This window comes from Lissotriton helveticus, chromosome 4_1 (assembly GCF_964261635.1).
Source record: "Lissotriton helveticus chromosome 4_1, aLisHel1.1, whole genome shotgun sequence".
Lineage (NCBI taxonomy): Eukaryota > Metazoa > Chordata > Amphibia > Caudata > Salamandridae > Lissotriton > Lissotriton helveticus.
Genome location: NC_136063.1, coordinates 1,632,730,657 through 1,632,756,332, shown reverse-complemented (window position 1 = coordinate 1,632,756,332; position 25,676 = coordinate 1,632,730,657). Strand labels below are relative to the sequence as shown.

The 25,676-nt window shown below is 47.2% G+C and overlaps 1 protein-coding gene across 12 annotated transcripts in view; it reads right to left on the bottom strand.

Moving 5' to 3' along the window:
• LRRFIP2 (LRR binding FLII interacting protein 2) overlaps positions 1-25,676 on the bottom strand; it is a 387,303-nt gene that overhangs the window by 243,669 nt on the left and 117,958 nt on the right. For 8 of the 12 annotated variants that reach the window (XM_078688285.1, XM_078688276.1, XM_078688273.1 and 5 more), the window contains exon 4: positions 15,354-15,404. The exons of the other annotated variants lie outside the window; for them this stretch is intronic. In XM_078688285.1, the coding sequence (XP_078544411.1) occupies positions 15,354-15,404 (51 nt within the window). The remainder of the gene's footprint in view (positions 1-15,353; positions 15,405-25,676) is intronic. 12 annotated transcript variants of the gene reach the window in all.

The window sequence follows — 25,676 nt, the reverse complement described above, 5'->3', positions numbered from 1 at the left end:
GTTTCAAGGTCATATCGGTTCCATCTTTGGATGAATGTCTATTGCTATAGAAGAATGTGGGAGGTTAGCACTGCAGAGCTTACAAAACTATCAGTATTTTCAAAATACTATAAAAGTTTTAATAATTATACGATTTAAACTTATTAGAACGTTATAGACTGTCTCATCTGCAAAAATGGCGGTCGTTACCTTGTTTACCATTACATCTGAAGTCATTACTTTGTGGTAATTACATCAGTCTTTACATTTGGAGTGCTTTTACTTTGCTTCACTAAAGATAAGCAAGAGTATTTTTAATAGATTTACATATAGGTTTGTTTTAGACGTTAATTTAAAAGTTGGTATATTTTCTAATGAAATTGTTAATTTAATGTCTTATTCAGCTTTAACTTTGGAATACTTTTTTTTTTTTAATTGTTCACTGCATGTAATACATTTTTTCTTAAAATGTATTTACAAAAACTAAATGAAAACTGAACTACTTATATACTCAATTCTTATACATATATGTATATGTGTGGGTTCATTGGATTGGGGCACGAGTCCCCCCCCCCCCCCCACGCCCCAAACTATTTTTTTTTAAAACACTCTCCTCTCCAGGAAATATTGATATTAACTTCTCCCTAACTTTCTTTTTTGTTATAATCTGGTGTTTCTCTTTGGGCAGGTAAACCTCCCCAGTCCCCCTTTAAATATAATAAGATACAATATATAGTGCACTATATAGAAACACACACATATATATATATATATATATATATTTCAAACAATGGCTCTGCAATTGAAGAGGCACTCACAGCAGGTAGGTTCCAACACCTTTATTCATGCGCCCGATGGTGAAAATTCGTCCGTAATTGTTTCCCTTTCCCAACGCGTTTCAAAGCTATCTGCTTTTTCTTCAGGGGATCGGAAGTTGCTGCAGCCATTCACAAGTCTCACTGCGTTTATATGGCATTCAGTACGCCTGCTTCGTATTTTGCATTGTGGGACTTGTGTGCATTAATTCTCCACAGTGGATTCCACAGCGTAACTTCCAAATTAAAAAGGTCGCAGTGATTTATTTTGACCTCACTGCGATATATATATATATATATATACACACACACACACACACACACACATATACACACACACACACACACATATATATACACACACACATACACCTGTGATTTAATCAAATATATGTATTATGATATATCAGTTTGAGTATTTACATATATATTTAAAATTGAATGTTTAATCATACATTTTAAAATTAGTTACCTTTAAAATGTATTTTAAAATTGCATTTTAGTATCAAATTATGATCTTTAAATTAATTTCAATTATTTTTATCAAGTATATTTAGTTAACCTCTTAATTTTCTATTTACATTCAAAATGAAATTTTAAATTATTTCTATACTATAAATATTTATTAAAAACATTTATATTGTTTTTAACATAATAAAGCACAGGGTATCAGTGTCTCGATCTTTACTCTCCCACAAATATCTTAGCACGACCAACTAGAACACACAGGTTTGCATTACTTCATCCTGTAGCCGCTCATTTATTATTCACTTGTGTGTGTCTGTTAATATGTTTTAAGGGTATCCAAGTCCCACCCAGGACACCCCCTTTATTTTTTTTTTTTAACAAGGGTTCACAGGGGGAGGGAGCCCCAGGGACCAGTCGACTCCCTATTCCTGAAGGAGCCAGCATCTTTTGTCTGTAAGTGCATTGCCCTGGTGCCCACTGGCACACCAAAATTAGTTTCTCCTTTTTAATTAAAAATGTTTTATTTTTTTTTAAATGGGGTGCTCTAGTGCCCACCCAGGGCCCCCCGTGGCTAATCCTACGCTGGGGGCTGTGGGGAGAGGCCCCTACCATCGGGCACCGGCATTGCGCCAAACCTGCAAGATCTGGCAAAGCTTTAAGGCAGTTGGGCCGATTGATGGTGCCAAAGTAATGGATAAGTCTAGGAGTAATTAGAGTATTATTATTACTGTTGACTAATTGTCTTATACCATTAATTTCTGATGTGATAACATGATCAGCACAAAACCCTGGTGTGAAACAAGCCTGGGCGTTTTCTAGGAGGTTGCTTTGGTCCACAAAGTCTTTTAATTGTTTTGTCACTGTTTCTTCTATCGGGTTGGCCACATAAGGCGATAGTGAGATTGGCATATAGCTGGTAGAGTCAGAAGGGCTCATATTAGTTTAAAAAAATAAATAATCAAGTTAGGTCTTAGTATAGCTTTGTAAATAGGAGAGGCACAATGCCTTCATTAAAGGAGGCACAGATTATTTGGCTGACCATCAATGCAAAGATTTTATTTAAGTGGTTTTTGTTGTTGTTGTTTTTTTTAAGTTCGGGCAGGGCAGCTATTGACTGGGGAAGAAGGTGGGTGGCTTGCTTGAGTTTATAAGGGCCAGACTAGTCTTCTGATTCGGCAGAAATGGTTTGTGGTCCTCCCAGTCTGCTGTTCCTCAGTAGAAAGGTTCAGCATTGTGAAATATATTAGTAGAGCTTTTATTTGGTCAATACAGATTTTATTATTTTACTCTCAACAATATTTTGAAAAGTTATCTGCTAGTTCCTGCGTGGGATCAAAGTCATTGGCCATGTTCAGAATCGAGAGGATATCCATTATTTTAACACCGAGACACTACCACTGTGACAAGCACATTAGAACACAGCCATGGGCCACCAACACAGACACAGGGGTGTTGACTAATGGATGGTAACATTCCAAGGTTATAATGCGACATAAACATTATCACTAAGACACTGACAGAGGTGCCCTTGCAATGACATGACAACAAAGACTCCAACGAACTAGCCATAATACTGGGACATACATCTTGATAAACTGAAGAGCACTAACAATGACATGGTGATACTGGGCACAATGACACTGAACACTAACAGAGCATGCAAGCACGGATGCTGAGACAATGGGTTTGGGGAGTAACCCTGGGAGATCAACATTTAGACGCTTGAACAGAACACCAGGACAGTAACACAACAAAGGACATTAACAAGAGGGAACTGACTGAAGCTCCAAAGCAACAGGGTTCTGACCCGTGGTTACTGACATGGGGACACTGACACTCGGAAAGTGACACAAGGGCACTAACAGACACTGATATAGGTACATAGAGACCGATACAGACACTGGGACCTTAACATGGACATTGGGTATGAAAACAATGCAGAATATTACTGCCACAATCCCTGGGTAAATACATACTGAAAAAGAATCCAACATTAGGGTGTTGACATTGGGATGCGGACACTGGCGCATGGGCAATGGGACACAATAACTTACACTGAAACAATGAGGCACTCTCAAGGGGAAACGGACAATGGGAAACAGGTAGATGAACAATTAGGGACATTTGAAATAATACTGGAAACAAAGACAGTGGGAAACAAACAGAGAAAATGAGTCGTATGCACAAACAAAGACATTAGGACACTGTCAAGTCCTCAAACACTAATGATGAGACAAAGGTACAAGCATTGGGACAAAGACATTGGGATGCTATGACACACTAAATTACACTAGGAAGTGACAAGCTGCAGGGGTACCAACAGGATAGTGCAAACATTAACATAGACAAAAATGCTAGGGGGTTACCAAGACTTGCAAATACATTCTGATGGGGACACTGGACAGGGATTTCAACACTAAGACACTGCCTCACTGATATGGGTACATTGACACAGGAGAACATGATTATTGATATGGACACTGGAACACTAGAACAGACAGCCCATCACTGGCACTGGGACACATCCACAAATACCATGACACAGACAGATAAACGTCTAGGAGACAATGACAAAGGAATGGTGACCTTAGTACAATAAACATGACACTGGTATGGGTTTATTGGCACTGGGAAGAAGGAAGGAACGAAGAAACTGGTAAAAGGCTAAGTGGATAGTTAACAATGGCAGATAGATTGGCATGCGGACACTGACTTTGTGACGGAATCTGATACACTGACTTGGGACATGCAAATGTATAAATGGTCCCTTACAATGGGACAAGAGGACAGAGGGACTTTAATGCATGGACACAGACTAGGAGGCCACAGACACACATACCATGGGCATAAGAGCAAATAACTTTATGGTTCCAACTACACAATAATGTTCTCTAACAGTCATCCAACTCAAAAGGGAATACTGTTGACACATGCTGCCCATCCGCTATAATTCCAAACCTCTAATCTTTAGATAGTGAAGAAGCTTATAAGCTTAAACAAACTACTATCCTTCAGGGCTGACCAACATAACTAAAACGTCTGCCTCAGACAATGCGAGTTCCCAGAATACACCTTTTCAGTTTTCAGGACTGGGAGCACATGCTTTCTGTTGTCACAGTGCAGATATTAGGGTGGGGGATGGGGGTTGGGGTTTCAATCAGATTAGGGCTACTCCATTCAGAGAAGAGAGGCTCTATTTCTCCTCACTTGTGAGCCTTCGTCGTCTTAACTGCATTGCCTACCACTTGTCCAATCAATTTGGAAGCACTGTGCAGATAGCTACAGAGTGAAAGAAAAGTCTGTAGAGTGAGGGTCTGCATTCACAGTCAGTGGTGTGGGGACCAATCAGTTATTATTTTCTTTAATAAACAAAAAAAGTCAATAAGCCAAAGTTTTTCGTAGGAGGCTAGCGTCAGCATTATTAAATGCTGGGGTGGCGGAATACCAAGGATGCATAGCTTTGATTCAACCTAATAACTCCTTCAACCAACCTACATTTGTTTCCTAGTTTCAGTTTTATTTGTTTTCCTATTATTTTCTTCACCCATCTTTCTTCAGTTTCTGCCTCTTTTGTCTTGTTCAAACTCGGATGATGAAAATTAACTACGTGTCTCTAAAAATGAGCTCTGGTGCCCACCATCTACAACATTCCGATAAAAAAAAGTATTAGGCACCTAGGATGTGAAACAATGACTGGATGACTACCGGTCTAATTCTCGTTCCTGTGGCAAATGAAAGTGGCACCATCGCAAAACTCGTCCATGATCAGTGAATGACTTCCTCAAACACCCTACGCCTACCTCGTTTACTGCCTACAATTCTTTTGAGACTTTTCTCATTGGATAGAGGTGCACTCAGAAAAGGGCTGACAGGTAGTGGCAGCATGACTTAGAACGGATATGGTCTGTGCGCTCATAGCTACAGGCTTTATTTATATTTCAACGGATGCCCGGCCATCCTATTTAGATTGTAAAGGACCTGCAAGCACATCAGCTGAAAGTTGGAGGTGTATCTGCGGGTCTTGAAGTCCCAGAGCCTATTAGAGCATGTGAGCTCCCAAAGGTCTTCCTTTAGGAATGTCAGGACTGGATCTCACATCTTTGTGAGTTGACGAGATTCACCCCATAGATGGTACGCTATATTTTCATAGGCTAAAGAATGGAGTGGATACATGTCGAGTATGGGTATTCCCCGCATGATGGCCACCGGAATGTCAATCCTCTACATTACCTCTATGTAAGATATTGTGCAGACAATTGTTTTCCAGAAGCTCCCCATTTTATTGCAAGACCATAAAATGTGAAGCAGAGAGCCAGGATCACTGGAAAGGCTCAAGCACATTGCCAAGTGGGGTTTGTTGAGAGCGTGGAGACATACTGGAGTGTAATGCCACCTAAATGTGATCCTATACAATGTTTCTCGACACTGAGCATGGTGCACAAAGTTGGTTGATCTCGAGTAGACAGCCCACAAGTCTTTCTACTAACTCTTTTGAAACTTTTCAAAGGTTGTGAATGGACGTGTAGCTGCCTCCTTGACCTGTGGTTGTGTGAGCCAGTTTGTCTAAGCTGAAAATATTTAAACCGCTCTTTTTCCGGAATCTGTTACAAGTTTTTAACAAATGGATTGTCTAATATTGTCATTTAAATAAATGTCTATCAATCTGAAACAACCCTAGGAATCACCACACCCAAAACTGATGCTTGTCCAGTCCCATCAGGTAGAAGTCAGTGGTTTTCCTTTTATGGCTAGAGTTAAAGGTGACAGATGTAAGACATACCCTTATATCGTAAAATATTATCGCATACCTCCGGTGTTGCCGTAGAAATTGGTGACACATCAAGGTTATGGCATCTGTCGCTTAGGAATCCACAGAACATATGCCAGCGCACATGCTGTTAAATTTTGTTCTATGCATCACCAGATCTTGCAACCATTCTACAATAATCTGAATTGCGCTGCTTCATAGTAGCAGTGTATATTTGGAATCCCCAGACCTTCCTGTCTCGGATGAGTGTGGTAGATTTGTTTGCATAATCATGGCTTTTCACGCGACCCATATATAGTCCGTACATGAATCCTGCAGCTGGGACAGTTTACTGTTCTGAAACTGAAGTGGGAGAGCTTGAAACGTGTACATGATCTTGGGAAGAATGGTCATTTTGAGTGAAGCTAGTCTACCAAGACATTGCATGGAAGCTCCAGGAAATAGTTCAGTTTTCAGTAGTTTTAAGTATTTATAATAATAAAACTAATAATAATAATAATAAAGCAACTTCTAAAGGGCAATGGTTACACTATACAGTGTGTCCCCGCGCTGGGACCAGACCTATCAAGGCTGAAGCAGAGTGCTAAGAGGAGCCGAAGCTCACCAGGAGCCTACCCTAACCGCATCGGTGCGGCGCATTTTCCCGCTGTGCGCTGAAGTTTTAAAAAACCCGCGATTCACGACGAGCTCAGCTCGTCATGAGCATACGAGAGGTGTACCTCATGACAAGCTGAGCTAGTCATCAGCGTCAATGTAGCTAAGAAGATCTAAACAGCCAGGTTTTAAGCCTATTAGGAAAAGTTGTTTCACAAGGTTCCATTTTCAGGTGAACCAGCAAGGAATTCCAAATTTTAGCTCCCCAATAGCAAAAAGAGCAGGCCCCTAAAAACATGAGGTACTGATACTAGGTTGGCCCCAGTGGATCTCAGATTACATGGAGGATGGTAAGACTGCGCCATAGAGGAAAGGTATTTAGAGTCCCTGTCATTAAGAATTTTCTGACAGATGCACATGGCTTTGAAGGTAATTCTTTTCTCCAGTGGTAGCCAATGAAGAGTGGCGGGGGCATCATTGGCTGATGTACTTCTGGAAGGATTAGTATCAGACGCACTGCGGCATTCTGCACCCTTTCAAGTTTTTTCAAGCTTCCTTTTGCCACTACAAGGTAGAGGACTTGCAGTAGTCTAACTGTGAAGTTAACAGTGAACGTACTATGATTTTCCCTGCCGTCACAGGGAGCAGGTCCAAAATCTTTCTCAAGATTTTAGAGGATCCCAAAACATTTTCCAGCGACACTCCTTATCTAGCTCTGCACGGCTTTATTTTATTTTTTAAGGATTTTATTTTTTTCCAACAGTTTACAAGATCAATATTTACATCTTCAAACAGCGACCCCCCACCCACCCTGGATCCGTGAAAAACAAAAGCAAGAGAAAAGAAAGATATTGTTTCAGGCTGTTAACATTTACAATTTCCAGATACGTGTTTTAGCACAGCAATAGTTATTAGGTCAGAGAAAATTAACTGAGAGCAAATAAATCTAATAAAGTAAACATAGTACCAAAAACAAAAAAAAGACTGTGGAAGAGGCATAAGTGGGAAGTAAATCGTGTAGAAAAAACAAGAAAAAGGGGGCGGGAGAGAGGACGGAGGGGGCATAGCGAGTGGAATGGAGAGCGGGGGCCAAAGCCCAAGGTAGAGACAAGGGATGGGTGGGGGGTTACAAAATAAAGTAAAAATAGAAAGGGAGGCCAATACATTATCAAGCCTGGGTATTCATAGTTTCAAGCCAATTGATCATAGGATCCTAGACTACCAAGCCCCTTTTCTTTGCCCTCCGGCTTTTTTTGGCATAAATTGCCCACTCCAACCTATACGTAGCGAGTAGCCTCGCTTGCCATTCACCAAACGATGGAGGATTCAGATCTTTCCAGTAGGTAGCTTTGCATATCCGCAAAACGGACATTGCAACGAAAAGTAATGCCCCACCAGTTTTAGGATCTAATCGGTCATATAACTCTAACAAGATGGTGCAGGGTGCGAGTAGAATATCTAAGGAGAGAATTCTGCTAAAAAATTGTTCTACCTCTTGGATTAATGGCTTAAGTTTAGGGCATGTAGCAAACATATGTACTGCATCCGCGCTAAACTCTGTACAGAGTGGGTAGTTTGCCCCGGAGCCAGATGTCCATTTAGCATCTCTGCTAATGGTTACATACAGAAAAAAAACGATTTCATAAAATTGCGCTTGCAATTTAGAAGATAAAAGATATTTTTGTGCTAGGCCCAAAGCAGAGCTGAAAGCATTCGGTGGAGTATTCAACTTGAGCTGCCATTTAGCGTCAATTTTACTCATATCGTCTGGCCGCTGTTCGTTCAGGGTAGAATAGATGCTTCCTATCCTTGGCAAGTTAAGGCTTAATAACTTATCAATAAGGTGAACCCTGCAGACCCCCCAGTTTTATGTGTTAAATAACTTGTGATAGCCTGGTATTGGTAGATATGATTATTACCCAGTTTATAGCAAGTTTGCAAGTCTTGAAATGATCGGATGCAACCGGAGTAGAAGAGATCCCCCAGTCTACCAATACCTGCTGAGTACCATTGATGGAGATGTGAGTTTTGAAATATCAACGGTAGGTTATCGATCTATCTAATGGGGGTGTAACAGTTTAGTTTAGATATTCCAAAAACCTTGCGAACATTGCTGAAGACCCGGTAAGCATTGAGCATAGTCTTAAATCGGACTTGCATATAATAGCCAAGTTCCAGTGCAGGTTATCGATTTTCCGGAGTGATTCCTCCATTGTGATAGCAAGAGGAGTCAAGTTTTCTAATACTAAAGTGTCCAGATCTGAGACTATATTGACTACTAGATATTTAGCCTTCTCGGTTATCCTGCTGTCTGCCCAGCTTATTTTTCCGTTAACGACAATCTGTGTTTTTGATTTGTTCCGGGTGTAGCCAGAGATTAATCCAAATTCCTGTGCTTCTTGTTCTAGGGCCCTAATGGCAGACTCAGGTTCGGGAGTTATTATGGCTAGGTCGTCGGATTAAGCCATCATTTTTGTATCTATACCGAACCTACTAGCTGGCAAGATACAGGGGTTTAGCCCAATTCTTTTTATCAGGGGGTCGATATACAGAGCGAAAAGCAGGAGTGAACAGGGACACCCCTGTCTCGTCCCTCTCGTGACCTTAATTTGCTCTGTCAAATGAGTGTTAATAACAATTTTAGCGGTGGGATCTTGATAAAGTGCCTACACTGCCTGAACTATTCTTGGGCCAAAACCGATCCGCCTCATAATAGCCCAGAGGAAATGCCATGAGACCCGATCAAACTCTTTTTCAGCATCTAAAAGGATTAATGAGATCGATCTCCTGACCCCTGTGCAGCATCAAATAAGGTAATAGTGCGGCGGACGTGCTCTGTAGTACCTTTTTCTGGTATGAAACGTGTTGCCAATCGGAGACTAATGGCTCGATGTTGGCAGAGAGTCTAGTAGCAATGATTTTAGAAAAGATTTTTGAATCAGTATTGATTACGGTTATGGGTCGGTAAGATGACATTTCCAGTGGTGATTTATCCTTTTTGGGGAAAATTACTATTTTGGCTGATGACCAAGAGTCTGGTGGTTTGGCCCCCTCGAAGATAGATCTTACCACCTCGGTAAATATCTCTTTTATTTGCAATGAAAAGACCTTATAAAGTTCTACAGGTATACTATCAGTCCCGGCGGCTTTGCCGTCCGGGAGGCTAGTAAGTGCTGTTAAAATCTCATCCCACGTTGGAGAGATTTCTATTGCCTCACATTCGTTCGGGTTAAGTTTGCTAGTGGGTATAGTCGCTAGGTAGTCCCTAACTTTAATCTGTATATCCGACTTTGTTCCTTCGATTGCTTCCGAATAGAGTTCTTTGTAGAACTTCCTAAATGCTTCCTCTATTTTTCGAGGGTCAGAGGTTGTTCCTTCGTTCTCTATATTTATTGTGGTAATGGATTAGCAGTTATCTGCTACCTAGTAGCAATGGCAAGCTGATGACCAATACGCTCTCCCAGCTCATAGCATTTTTCTTTTGAAGCAGCCCATTTGATGGCTATTTTCTCTGCCAACACTGTACCCATCTCTGATTTGGCCACTGATACCGCGAACTGTGCCTCATCAATTCCTGTTCCTGTCTGGACCGCGCATATTGATTTTTTCTCCGCTTCTATCATCCGTACCTGTAACAGGCTGGTTTGCATCCTCTCCTTTCTGTTCCTCCTAACAGAGAAACGCAATGTCTCGCCCCTTATACCTGCCTTGAGAGTGTCCCATACAACCATAGTGAAAGCAGTCCCATTATTTATATTCAGGAATTCTTGTATCCACCCGGCCATATGTTCGCGATAGCGGTTATCGTATATTAGTGCTTTCTCGAAAGTCCAGTGCGAGATTGGCTCCTGGTTACCCCAGCCTTCTAAGTTTAAGATAAGGGGGTTGTGATCCGACAGTAGTCGGGGGGCTACATCAATGGAGCAATCATGGATTAGAGCAGACGATACGAAAAAATAATCGAGTCTGGCTAGTGACAGATGAGGAGCGGAGAAAAAAGTAAAACCGTTCGGAACCGGCTTCAGACAGGCCCAGACATCATTTAAACCGTGAGTATTGATCAGGCCGAGCAGCGCTCGCAACACTTTAGGTTTTCTACCCTGATAAACCCATACCCCTGTTGAATTCCAGGTATTAGGCAGGTTTAAGTTCAGGTCTCCGCATAGAATTACCGGGAGTGGCCAGTAAGCAAGCTCTTCATTTGCCTGGTGTATTATCCCTGGGTCGTCCAGGTTGCTGGCGTAGACGGAGCATATCGTAAATACAGATTTAGAGAATAAAGTGCACCTTGCTATGACCCATCTCCCTAATGCATCAGTTTTAACTTGATTAGCTACTAACGGTAAGGTTTTCCGGGCCAGAATCCCAACAACTTCACCTTAGCCCCCTGAGACGTTGCCCCTATAATTTTGAACCCAAGAGAATTCAGCAAAGATTTCTGGCCCCCCTCAATGTGGGTCTCTTGGAGACATATTATGTCTGCCCCCATCAAACATAGTGTCTGCGCGGTTCTCTGCCTCTTTGATAGATCGTTCAGACCACAGACGTTTAATGACACAATCCTAAGTTTATTTAGAGAACCCATTATTTGGCTCTAATGGTGGCCCGTATCTAACTAGCGCCGACTGAGGCCTTCACCATACCGACTCCTCCCCTCCCCACAACCTCCGATCGTCCCCCACCCCCCATCGCCCCCCCGCTCACACCCCCAGTCCCCCTCCCCCACCCAAAAACACACCCATCCAGCTACTATGATACAAAAATTTAAAGTTTAAATACAGTTGAGCTCAACCTGTTAACCTTTGACCCTACTGTGTTTGCCACGGACCCAGTAACCCTCCCCCACCCCCCCCACAAAAATAGACAGTCAGGATACACCTGAATGATGGTGAGCACATGTGAGGTCCCGGCCACCACCCCATTTAATATCTCGTCAGTTGGTGACCTGATCTGAACTAACCTGGCGACCCAAAAAGAAAAGAGAAGAGAAATACAAACCATTTCAAAAAGCAAAACAAGAAGAAGAAGAAAAAGTGAGGCTTAGGAGCGCCAGTCAAGCTTCAACCCCAGCTCAAAATATCAAATTGGAGAGTCCTAGCCAGAGTCCAGAGTCTTAGAGACTTAGAGTGTGTGGTTTAGGATTTCTTCCTTCCAGTTAGTTCTTTTAAATATTCTCCAGCGTTGATCTCAGACAAGAACACTCGGGTTGATCATTCAAATATGATTTTCAATCTCGCTGGATCTATCAAGTATACTTGTGCACCTGGTTGTTGTAACGGTGTTATCAGTTGGCGGAGCCGCCACCTCTGCTCAACTGTTGCATGAGCAAAGTCTGGATTAGAGAAACACTTTATCCAGTCTACTTCCTTAGGAGAATTGAGCCTGGCGCGGTTGTAGACTATTTGTCAGAACAAAAAGTTCCAGAAAAAAAAACTAGAAAGACTCTTGGTTTTTCATTTTTCATTTCTGGGGTTACTACCATCCCGCTTTGCTTTCAAATTAAAAGGGAAACGGTGAGCTCTTTGGATCTCCTGATCCCAATTCCAGCTAGACTGAGGGGAAAGTCGCCCGGAGAAATTTCTCAATGAACCCTCTAGGATCTTCTCCCTCTGCCCACTCCTGTATCCCTAGTAATTTGAGGTTGTTCCTCCGCATCCTGTTCTCCTGCTCCTCCAGCTTGATCATCATATCAGTTAGGCAAGCCTTGTGGGTTGCAGATTGTTCCTTTACTTGCACCACTTCAGTCTCGAGAGTCTCTGTTCTTCCTTCCACCATGGAGACCCGGTCTCCGATATCGGTGCAAATTTTGCTTAATTTTCTGATGCCGCCCTGGAGTTTTTGGAGGCCCCTTTTGTAGCTAAACTTTCTGTTCTAGCTTCCTCTCGGAATTGTTTGATAGACTCCAGGATTGATAGTAGAGATGGTACATGAGTACTTGCGGAGGTTAACTGTGGACTTGCCCCTTGCTGATGGTTAGTAACCCCCGAGAATAAAGGCCCTAGTAAGTCTGAATGGTCCCATTTCAGCTGACTCTGTTTCCTGCTTCGGTGTTTAATTTTTTTTTTTATTGTACTCATCATTGAATCGCTTTGTCCCCCTTCAGACATGCTGCTTTTGGGTGTGCTTGATACCTCGTCATCTGTCCCCGACAGAGAGCCATCTGAGACGGAAAATACGTTTTCATTTGTTAGGTCTAGGGTCTGCGGATCGATAGGTCTCTGATTCACATTTTCAAGACTGTTTTCCGCACCCTTTTTATCCTTGTTGGAGGTACCTTTTGTAGCTTCAAGGTCGGTGGAGGTTGGGGCAATAGCGATAACAGGTAAAATACTATCATCAGGGGCAGCGGCAGTGATAGATATAGTGGCTTGGACGCCATGAGTAAAAGCTGGTGGCATTGCTTCATTATTTTCAGTTAACTCTCCTCGGAGTTCATCAATAGGTGTTTGTACAAGTGGCAACAACGGTTGAGCGGCATCTGGAGCTAAGGCTTGGGCCATATCAGGCGCGCTACTAGACTCAGCTAAAGCAGGAATAGGAATGAGGGCAGGAGCAGGGGTGAGGACAGGGGGGTTTTTAACAACAGGAAAATTGTCTGCCAATAGATGAAGGGTTTCCAGTAGCTACAGCGCCTGCAACAAAATGTTCTTTTAAGTTGCTCGCTCCTCCGGGCTTGCCTGTTTTCTTAAACCCCCCCCCCCCCATTTTCCCTTTTACCTTTTTTTAGATGATCTGCTTTTTCAGGAGCCATTTCCGGTTTATCTCTGTCACTTGGTTCTTCATGGCTCGAGTTTACTTTTGCTTTGAGCACTTTCTGGCCCCGTGTAGTCATTCTGCTGCCCTCACGCTGCTCCGTTTTATAGGAGAGATTCCGCCGCATCCGTTGGTAGCGTTCGGCAATCTCGGACAATCCTGTAGTACTTGGAGTGCTTTAACGAAGGCGGAAGAAAAGCGGTCCGCAGTTAAAGGAAAATCAGCGTAACACCGTGTGTGCAAGACCACGGTAACCCAGACGCGTGATCCGATGCTTTTGTGGCTGCGCCGAGCATGTGTTGAAGCTCGTGGAGCCCGGAATTCAGTTGCGGCAGGCGGCGGTACAAGCCCACTCATCCGCTCAGGTACGTCAGTTGCCGGAGCGGTTTGGTCAGAACGCCGAGTCAAAGTAAAGTCCAACCGTTCAGGTCAGCCTCGCGTTGTGAGTGGCGTAGAGGCCGGGAAAGGAAACACTCACACCAGCGCCATCTACTGTCTGAAGCGGTGTCTGGAGCATTCATAAAGGTCTGGGGTTAAGTTGATGCCCAAGTATGCCATTCTTTTCATGGATCATTGGAAGGGAGTATCAGCCTGAAGAGTGGCCACTAGCCATGACCCGAGACTTAATGAAAGATAGTAAAATATTGGGAAGGCAGACACCTTAAAGTTGTCATGGTGAAAAGGAGTGCCCTGAACCTCCCCTCACTCTTATTTTTGTAGGAACGGTCCTAGATAAAGGGTAAAATTAATAAAGGATAGATTGTAACCCTGCTTAGTGCCGCTTTAGATCTCTATCACAGGGGAGTTTCGACCATTTACCTAGACCTTTACCCAAGTAGAGGAATATAGTGCATTGATCCAGATTCTAAGCCTATTGCCCAGTATGGAGCTAAAGGGTGTAGCTTCATAATGCCCCAGACAATCATATCAAGGGTATTTTCTGCATCGAACAGCAGCAGAACCGCCTTCATATGTTAATTCTTGGCTAGGTCAATTAGATAAAGAGCTCTCTTTGTCCTGGCACTGGTAGACCTAGATGGAATAAAATCTGTTTTATCCACATGTATCAAGAGTGGGTGATAAAGCCTACAGATAGTCTGCCAAACGTTACCAAAATATTTCACCTCTATGTTTAAAGAGATTGGTCTGAATGAGCAGCATCTGTAAGGATCCTGGTAGAGTTTGGGGATCAGGGTGACTGTCGCCTCAGACATGGCCCAAGAGGGGCCACAGAATTTCTTAAAAAGCCACTTATTTATCCTTTTTTTGTTTGATGAAATATACCAAGACAAACAGCATTTGCCACACATTTCCCCAAAGTCACCTTGAGGTAAAAAGTACAATAGCATGCATTATTGCATTTATGTTCTGTTGATTTAAACAATTTTAATGGTCAGTGGTGCTTTAAAAAAAAAACATACGACACATTTTGTCAAGCTTTCCAATATTTCCAGGTCCCAAGTGTGGCTGAAACCAAGTGAAACAATAAGTACAAACAATCTAATAACAAGACTCACAGTAGAGAGTTGATGTCCGACAGAATATACGCCAATCTCCACGCAAGCAACGATTTTAGAATAAATGTAAAATCAAGGCACACAACCAGGAATACGTATTGTATGACTCACATTTAAAATTATAAAATGATCTTAAGTTCAATGTAGTGCAACTTTCATTAAGTTTACCAAATCCAGAAGAACAGTGTTGTTATTAAGGTGTCTCCTTCCTATATTACCAAGCATAGAGAATCCATGTCTAAGTGATCACAACTGCAATAATATTTTCTTAATACCAGATTAATAGTTGCGCCAACACACAGCACAGCAATTCATGAAGAAATCCACAAGGGTAAAGTGTGTCACAACATGTGTTCCAACAAGTTGCAGTTTATGAGTAGTTAGTAGTACTTCACAACAACCCAACTCATTAGTTTTATAAGTGAACTGGTACATGCACAACAGGCACATTTGGCCTACCATCCATTTTTGGATCTGTCCCCATTTTCTATCATGTGAACGATGAGAAAGCTACAAAATGGTAAAAAGGTCATGTTTTAACAAGTGGATGCTTCAATATTTGATACCTTACAAGTGACTATGACAGAGCATGATACACCAACATTACACTTCATAGGTATGAGAGGAAAGACGCAAGTGCTGCTTAAGAATCGGTGCAAAATGTACCCATGGTATTAAAATGCAACCAGAAATGAATATTATGTAGATTGTTACCATTTAATGTGATCGCATATTTCTAAATGATAGCCATGACTGCTGAAAAAGCAAACCATTAGTACTTTCAGGGAGTGGAGTAAAGGCAATAGGTAAGAAACGTTGCTTTGTATTCATATCACAACACCTATGCAAGCGGCAGCTCAATTAATGTCACTTGTAATGGGGAGCACTAATCAATAATCTAGACTCTTTTGAAAATGTATATATCTCACAAAGAGGCAGCCCACCACAAATGCACACCAGATGGTTACCTAGTGAGCCAATGTAATCCTGCATCAAATTCAAAGAAAGAGAACATAGAAAAAAGGAAATGGAAAATCATGGGGATGGCAATTATTCAATTAGGTGAGAGCATCAACCGTGGTCAGCTATTCTAGATCATCCCTGACACTCTAATACAATTGAAACTGAATATGTGTAAATTATGGTTTGTGTTGGTAAACAACATTACTAATTCAGAGCCAAGCACTGCTAATAATAAAGTAAAAAACAGCCAGTAATGTGCTCTTTTACAACCAAACAAAAGAGCTGGTTACACAACCACTTAATTCTCTCCCTCACGCTCTTTAAAGTAGACCGCATCACACCTGGGTCATTCCGTCATAATGTACCACTCCTATGCTCCTGCTCAGTATCGGTTATGGGGAAAAGAGTGATCTAGCAGAATGCAAAAGTGAGGGCACTGAAAAGGAAATGATCTCTGCAACTTGACAGTGCAACATATGTTACAATCTTAACAATCAACTCAAATACCTGCACCACCATTTTCCATCAGAAAAAGCAAAAGAAAATCTCAGAGGTGTGCACTTTTATAAAATATCATCTTGTCCAGCGGACAGTGTGGACAGGAAGCTTCAGACATCTATTTATCCTGTGAAAAAATGCCCCTTTCGGTACCACGAAGTGAGCTGACAAATTAAGGCAGCGTTCGCATGTTATGAAAGCTCAGATGGAAGCCTCTTGGATTACGGTAGGGGTCATATTAGATCAAAGTATTGATTCTAGAGAGGCTCGGATTTTGCCACAATTCCTCAAATCGACGAAGGAGTTTAAAGTATTCAGAAAGTATTGAGGAAGTAGTAGCGTCTGGTTGGAAAGTCCTGTAAGCCTCGGAGCTCCCACAAACTATCATGTTTGACAGTTTTGATCAACTCCATGCCAACATTTTTGCAATCTGGAAAAAGATGGAAATGTACTCCTGACGTTAAGTAAAAACGTTTTCTAGGGAGGGGAAAACAGTTTTTTAGGGAAAAGTGAATCTGCAATCGCTCAGCAGATTTTCACATGAGCATATGGAAGTGTGCGTTTCTGCTCATGTGAACATGGAATTCATTAAAGTTTGCTTTGAGTATGACTTCAAGACATACATCTGTTAAGTTGTGTTACTTTCTGAAAGATATACATCTGCACCAATTTAAGGACATATGCTTGTGGGTGCACTTTTGTGACTTGCTTTAACAATGGGGCCACTAATTTAATTTCATCCATAAGAGTTCCGCACCAATTCTCCATTGATAAAACTATTTGTTAAATATTGGAATGTATCAACTACGGTTTAGTAAATGATGCCTCAAAAGAGTGTCATTTAAAGTCATAATCTCAGAACATTAACATAGCTGCCTCAAATTATAACTTTTTGCCAGCATATATAATTTTTCAGCTGTAACCACTGTCAATGCAAGAGCTTTCTCTGGTGATAAATGATTTGCACTCATGAATCGTACATACAAGTGTGAATCACATACATATGAATACAAACAATGCTTAACTGGGAGAGAATCCCATTTCACATATCGATACCGTAGTACTGTATATTGGCAAAGGGTTTGTGCTGCAGGGGACTGGACATACTTGTCGATTGGCCAATAAAAGAAAACATGCCGTCCTTCAACACAAACATCACGTTCAGGGGCGTCTGGAGGTACGAATTCCACATCACTGAAATCCCTAAGGCTAATGGGAACCACTTATTAACATTTACCATTAACGAGATGATAAAGATACTTTCACTAAAATCTTTCGGCAAAGGTTTACCTTTCTGAATTCAAAATACACTTTTTTCTCTAGTAGGAACGATTGTTTTCAAAACACATGCATTTAAACCAGTGCTATTTTAGTTTACAAAGTCATTTTTTGTTATAAGTCTGTTTTATTTTAGAACAAGACCCCTGGGAGGGCCACAATAACACAGCGTTAAGCCTACAACCTCTATCCGAGGCCGGCCGTGAAGAGTGGGCAATTAATTTTGCGTAGTCTAATTGTCTAACAGAGCGCCTTGCCTACAACCCCAAGAGGGCCGGCCGCGTGGCTTAGGATAAGCTGTTAAAATTGGTCAGCATCAATAGAGCCCCAAGAACGGGTTAGGGAGGGTAAATAGGAGGTTAACAACCCCAACACACAGGAGCGACCCAACAGAGGCCCATGGGCACAGAGAGAAGCTGCAGGAGAAGGAGAGAGAAAGAAAAGAGAGGAAAAGGAGAAGGAGGCCAGAGACAGGAGATAGAGGAGATGACGCGCTAGCAGGTGGGTCAGGCCGATCCGCTGTTAAGGGGTGGCATCAGGCAGTGAGGGTCAGCCTCTAGAGCTCAGGTGTTATGGAGGTGGTGTATGGGAGCAACCTAGTGGGATCTGCAGGGACGACAGCGTCCTCAAAGAGATGCAGAGTTCGAAGCCTAGTGGGAATGTGTTGTGCATGTTCCATTGAGCACAGGTAGCGCACCAAGGGCTTCCAGACTGACTCGAAGCGAGTGTGACGCAACTGTAGCCGCGGCGTGAGAAGCTCCATTGCCAAGACATGCCACAGCCGTACAAACCAGGCAGCTATGGGAGGTGTTTCACTCTTCTTTCAGTACAAGGCTATGAGCTGTTTGGCCGCACCTAGCATTTGCAGCGTTACAATCCAGTCACTGCGGGTGAGGGCCTTAAGGTTCGGCGGCCTGACACCCAACAAGATCGTATCTATGGCTTCAGGCAAGGGGAACCCCAACACCCCCCTTATGTGGCTAAGGACCTCCTTCCAGTAGACAGTGAGGAGCGGGCATGTCCACCATACGTGCACAAAGTCCCCAGTGGCAGTTCGACACCTCCAGCACAGCGGCGAGACGTTGGGGAACATCTTATGAAGGCGCAGGGGAGTGTAGTACCATTGAGTTCAAAGTTTATAGGCATTTTCCCGCTGCGGGATGCTCCGATAGACCTTGGGGATGTCTCTCCACACCGCTTCCCATTGCGAGGGTGTAATGTCCGTATCGACCGCCAAGTGCCATTGGCGCTGATATGGGTGGACGGGTGTGAGTGGTGGATGCTGTAGAATGTGGTAAATCTTAGAGACAAGCCGTTTCAGCCCCCCGAGGGTGCGCGCCAGACGTTCGAAGGGTGTGAAGGCGCGCGTGGCAGCTTGGTAGGTATCACCACCGGAGGCCCAATGTCGCAGCTGGGCATGTTGCAGCCGCGCAGTGGGCTGCAAGTGGAATTCCTCCCGACAGTGATCGAACGATTTAAAAGAGCCCCCGTCAAATAGGTCGCAGAGCACCCTGCACCCAATTCTCAAATGCCAGAGTTTGATAGGCCGGCGGGAAGTGAGGGTTTGCCGCTATGGGGGTATGCGGGGACGGGAAGGTGGTGAGACCCCTGGAGACAGCAGTAGCGTCCCAAATATCCAGTACCGTTTTCGTGGGCACTGCAAGTTAGGCACTTCTGGAGCGGGCCGCCCGATGGAGCCACGGCAGGTCCCAGACGGTACGAACCGTCACCGCCCTGTCCATGTGCAGGCACCCTTTTTCACTGTCTCTCACCCCCCATTCTATCACGAACCGAAGTAGTAATGGACCAGGTTGGGGCAAGCTAGTCCTCCCCTGTCTCTCGGTGCCATGAGGACTTTCTGGGGAAAACGGGGACGTTTACCACCCCAGATGAAAGAGGTGAGCTCCCGTAGTAGGCTGCGTATGCAGTGAAGGGGGATGGGAGTGGGAAGGCATTGGAACACAGAGAATTTTGGGGAGGATCGACATTTTGATAGCGTGAAGGCGGCCCAACCAGGACAACATCAGGGGCGTCCACCGCCGCAGGTCCTCCAGGACCTCCTTTCGGCAGGCACGCCAGTTGACTGAGGTCCAGTCTTCTAGTGAGGGGGTCAGGGTGAGGCCTAGATATCTAATATGGCGCTCAGCCCACTGGTAGGGCACAGTTCCCCTCAGGGCGGATAGGTCCCTCGCCGGGATGGTAAGATTAAGAGCCCAGGACTTGTCGTGGTTGAGCTTGAGGCCGGAAGCTCTCTCGAAGAGACAGAGCGCCCTATGAACAGCCGGCAAGGATTCTTGCGGGCGCTTGAGAGTAAGGATCAGGTCATCCGCAAACAGCGCCACCTCGTGGTCCCTCCCACCGTGCGCTATCCCGTGGATGCCAGAGTCACGCCGTATTTGCTCTGCGAGGGGTTCCACTGCAAGGGCGAATAAGAGGGGCGAGAGGGGGCACCCCTGCCTAGTGCCCCTGTGGATCGCCAACGGCTGTGTTAAGACTCCATTAACCCGAATTCGGGCTTGGGGCCCTAGGTATGGAGCCATGATCCTCGCAATCATCTTCGGGCCCAGCCCGAGTTTACAAAGGACCGCCCCGAGGAAGGCCCAGTCCACCCGATCAAACGCCTTCTCTGCGTCCAGGGAGAGAAGGCAGGCCGGGATGTGCCAGTGTCGCACTTTCCCTACGAGGTGCGCAAGTTTGCGAACATTATCCGCACCCTGACGATCGTGGATAAATCCGACCTGATCGGGGTCCACAAACCACTGCATATACGGATCTAGGCGTTGAGCGAGGAGCTTGGTGTATATTTTGAGATCCGTACAAAGCAAGGCGATAGGGCGATAGGACGCACACAGTGTGGGGTCCTTCCCGGGCTTCGGTATTAACGCTATCTCGGCCATGCCCATATCATAGGATGGACCCACCTCTGCAGAGAAAGAGTTGAACAGTCGCAGGAGGTAGGGTCGAAGCGGAGTCTGAAACGTGCGATAGAAAGACAGTGGCAGACCGTCTGGACCCGGCGTCTTTCCCAGAGGATCGCCGCCGTGATCTCGTCCTCCGTAATGGGGCCCTCCAGCACCGCTGCGTCCCCAGCCGGTACCGTCGGTCCTTCGTAGTCATCCAGGACAGTCTGAGTTGCCCTTGGAGATTAGCCAATCTCCTCCTAGTGTCTCGCGACGACCGCTCTCGGTCCTGCCTCTCGGCCCTCTTAATGTCCTTGCCAAGTCAGCTTCTAATTTACAGGCCGCGCGCCTCCGTGCAATCGCGAGGGAGGTGATGTGCCCCCGGGTCGTGGCCTTGAAGGCATCCCAGACCACCGGGAAAGACATATCCGGGGTGTCGTTAGAGGCAAAGTAGGCGTCTATGGCTACCCGAATGCTATCCACATCGTCAGCGTCCCGAAGAACGCTCGGTGGAAAAGACCAACGGGCGATATGCGCAGTGCGCGCCGCCGGATCCTGGAGGGACATCTCCACATGGGCATGATCTGACAGAGAAATGTCCGAGATGGAGGCTCCCAACGCATCTCGGAGTATTCCCAGTGACGCAAAGAGAAAATCAATACGGGAGTAAGACCTGTGGGAGTGTGAATAGAATGAGGAATCTCTTAGATTCGGATTATGATAGCGCCACACGTCTAGTAGGCCCAGATCTGCAATTTGCTTGCGCAGTGCTGAGGACATCGCCCCGGAGGCGTTAGAGGCAGCACCACAGCGATCCAGATCAGGATCCCACACTAGATTGAAGTCCCCCCCCAGTATCAGGTGCGGGTCTCCACAAGGTATCTGTTCCCTCAGGAGCTGTTGAAGATATCGGTTCTGCAACTGGTTAGGAGCGTACACGTTACATAAAGTGAACCTGCGCCCCCTCCGCGTACACCGTGACCCTGAGGAAGCGCCCATCCCCACTCTTATAGGGTCTGGAGTCTCCCCGCCTGAAGCCAGCTCTGCATAGTATGGCCACCCCCGCAGTTTTAGTGTCCGCAGCCGCCCAGAACTGAAGAGGGTATTTGGGATGGGCCATGCGAGGCGTGTCGCCCTGTAGCAGGTGGGTTTCCTGAAGGTAAATAATGTCGGGTTGCTGCTGGAGGAGATAGCGCCAAACCTGCTTGCGCATATTAGGGGAGTTCAGGCCCTTAACGTTAAGTGACAAGACCTTCAGGGTTCTAGGCACAATTGCAGCCATAACAAGAGACAAGCAGAACCGCCCACTATCCCCGCACCCACCAGCGCAGGGAAAGGCGCCCACACGGGTCTGTCAAAGGATCCGCCCCCCCCCCCCCCGAGGGTAGCCGCCACCCCAATCCCGCCCCATCACCCGCCAGCCCAGAGGAAAGGAAGAGAGAGGAAGACCAAAGGAGGGAAAGCAAAAGAAAGAAGAGTAAGAGAAAGAGAGGGAGAGAGAGAACAGCAGGAGGCCAAACACGCCTCGCGTTTACCAAGAACAACAACGGCCAACAGGGCCATTTCAAACTACCCCAGTTACCAGGCATCCTCTACCCGAGGGTTTGGACGCACACAGGAATGTCACTCCCTATGGGGCAGTACAGGGGGTACTCACAGGCAGGATAGGAGATCCCGACCCCGGTAGCATCGCCGCTCAAACCAAGTCCAGGGGCACCACACAGCTGGGCAGAGCAGTTGGGCACATCAGCGGCCATCGCTTAGGTCCTCATGGCGAACCAGTTGTTGTACTACAGGGAGAGCCCCTACAGGTCCAGGTCCACCGCGGGAGCGGCTGCAGAGGAGGCCCACACGCCGTAGGCAGGAGTAGCTGGGTTCCCAAGTGCAGGGCAGGGCAGAGCGCCGCAGGGGAGCAGGCCGCCTGCAGTACAGGGAGACTGGTGTTCTGGCCGGCAACTGCAGCCAAGCAAGGAAGTCCAGGCGTCGCCAGGAGTGGCTGTATAGGCAGCGCGTCAAGACAGCTCCTCAGGGCAGGAGGCAAAGAGGCGCCCCACAGTGCCAGGGGGAGTCACGGAGGAATACGTCCCAACGAGGTCTAGATCATGGGGTGGGCGGTTGGGAGGACCGACCATCTCGGTCACCCTCCAGAGAGCAGATGTGCTCTATAATGTCTTGCTTGGCCTGCGATGCGGATTTCTCATCCACCGGAGGAGATCGGCGATAGCGCCGAACCTTGGTCCAGTCCGGGCGGGCACGGATTCTCTCTCGTTGACGTGATCGTGACGGGCTGTGGGTCGGCGATTCCGGTAGCTTGAGAAGTTGCACTGCCTCATGGTACGACCGGATGACCCCGCGCTTGTCCTCCCAGCGAAAGATAAGGGCAAAGGGGTGACCCCACTGGTAAGCAATGTTAAGAGCTCTCAGCTTCTCAGTCACTGGCCGAAAAGCTAGTCTCCGACGCAGGGTATTAGGAGCCAGATCCTGAAATATCTGTATTTTATGGCCTCCGTAGGTGAGGTTGGGCTTGTCCCGGGCCGCTTTCAAGATGGCTTCCTTTTCCGTGAAGTAGTGCACCCGCGTCAGGATGTCTGGGAGGAGACCCGCCCTACCCGCCGGTCCGTACACCCGGTGAGCACGATCCAAAGTCTGGGGAGGCGTCTTCATCTCCCCATACCTCATGCAAGAGCTGCGCCACGTAGGTCAAAATATCCGTCCCTTCCTCGTCGAGGGGAATGCCACGGATTCGGAGGTTGTTCCGACGGTTCCTGTTCTCAAGGTCCTCCTGTTTGACCTGCAGTTCAATATTCTGCTCTTCCAGAGCCGCCACTCTCTGCCACAGCTGTTCCTGGTCTTCCGTGCGCGCGTCGACTAACTTCTCCAGGCCGTGCACTCTGTCACCCAGCTCCGTGACCTCCTTGCGCATCTCCTTGACACATGTTTGCACCTCTGTGCGTAGTGAGCCTATCTCCGTCTTGAGATCAGACATGAAGGAGGCCATAAAGGCCTGAGTTACCGGTGGCGAGTCCGCTGCCGCCTCCGAGGGCCCGTCGGTCGGCGCCGCCGTGCCAGTCTTGCCCCACATGGCCCTCACCGACTTGTCTTTAGCCGTCGCCGCCGGGTCCTTGTTGCCTCCTTTGGACCATGTCATGATCAGGCCTGTAGGTGAGGGCCATGAGCCCGTAGCTTTGCAAGTAGGCGGCAACCCCGTAGACTCAAGGGGATATACAGCAGGGGAGGGATCCACACCAGGCCTCGTCACCACAAGTCCTCTCGCTTCTCTCTCAGTGTGTCGAAGCCTCAGGCCCCCCAAATGGCAGCAGCTCAGTGGCTAGAGGGTGGGGCCCCCCGGCCACCACAGGCCCCGGCGGAGGGCACACCGAGGGCGCCCCCAAGCAATGCAGGGAGCAGACGGGACCCAGCAGTGCAAAGTGCTGCCCAGAGCGCCGCACTCAAGGCGCGAAGGTCACAGGTCGGGAGGCAAGATGTGGGAGCGCTCACAGTAGAAAGAAGCAATGCCCCAGGTGATGCAGTTTCCCTAGCTCCGCTTGAAGGCGTCGTAGCCCACTCGAGCAGGCCGTGGGAGGGACACCTCCGCCGCCGAGGGCCCGGGTCCAGCAGCACCAGTAGTCCCCCCGGTCAGCTCCTCCACCCAAACAAGCCAAAGTCCACTCCACCTTATCAAGGGCAGGGCTCTCGAGCAGCAAGGCACCGGGCAACTCCCAGCAGCAGGCAGCTCCCCCTCCAGCATCCACCAGCTCCCAGCCACAGTTCAAAAGTTCTGCAGGGCCCTTGCACCCCCCTCCAAGGTCATACCACCAGTCAGGGGGGGCAGGCTGTAATTAGCAAGGCCCAGCCGAGCGTGATGGTACACCGCCGTTGGTGTCAGGGATGGCACGCTAATCGGGGCGCATCGCAAGCCCCCGGGGCCCCAGGCCAATTTACACTCCCCACAGGAAGGGTCCGTGGGGTCCCACCGTGCCTCACCACATAGGCCGCCTCTCGAGGTCCCCAACCGAGGCAGTCCAGGACATGTAATAGGGCGGGCAGTAGGTAGACAAAAGGCTCCGTCTCTCAATGCGGTTTCCGCTTCAGAGGGCTGCAGGGCCCCCACGCTCCCTCGCCGGTCCCAGGCCACAAGGGGGGAGGGGCGCAGGGCGACGGGCCGCATCCCTCCCGCAGCACTGGGGGCGAGGGGGCGCCCACCGCGATCAGCCGCACCCCCCCGCAGCCCCCAGCAGATTCAGCTCACCTCCGCCCCCGCTCCAGTGCCCCAGGGCTCCCCACCTCATCAATGTCGCCGCCATCCGTGTTCAGGCCTGCGTCCAAGATGGCGGCTGCAGCTACGCTCCGGACCTGCCTCACCCCCCCGACAATTCAGCTCCCGAGTCCGCCGCTGCTTCAGGCCTCTCCGCCAGCTACCAGGGGAGCCCGGCTCCGGGTCCGATGCATGGCCACAGGAAGGTCAGCGCCAAGGCTCGCTGCTCCCGCAGGCCCCCCGCCGCTCGCAGTGGCAGCCCGCCTCCGAGGCCCCAACTGCAGGTCTTCTAGGCTTCCCCCGGCCGGGACCACCGGCAGCCACACCAAGTCGCAGCGCTGCAGCGCTAGGGCAGAGACCACGCCCGGGCCGCTCTGTGGGACCCACCAGGTCGTCTCCGACAGTCACCCAGGGGAGGTCGCCCGGGGCCGGGCGAAGGGGCTCGCCTCCGGCCGCTCGAGCAAGATGGCGGGCACGACCACCAGCCGGGACCCCGCCGTCGCACCGCCTCCTCGCAGTCCGTGTTCGGGGCCCCGTCGTCGCTCACACTGCACCCCACGTAGCCAGGGGCTCCCCTAGCCCCAGAGATGTTGAGTAGCCCCCAGAATCCGCTCGAGATGGCTTAAAAAGGCAGCGGGGCACTGGAGCTCGTCGGAGTCGCTGCTTACTCCATTGCCGCCGAAGCCACGCCCCCACAAAGTCATTTTTAAGCAGAGATGAGAATGCTTCTAAAATGCACACAAGACATATCTTACACCCAGGGGGTGAAACAAAAAAAATCTTCTAACATTCTCTTAAATCGTAACTTTCGTGAACCTAGCAAGAAACGGTGCTCTGTTCTCATTTTGTATTCTAGTTAGTAGTGTGCAAAAAGTATTCCATGAGGAG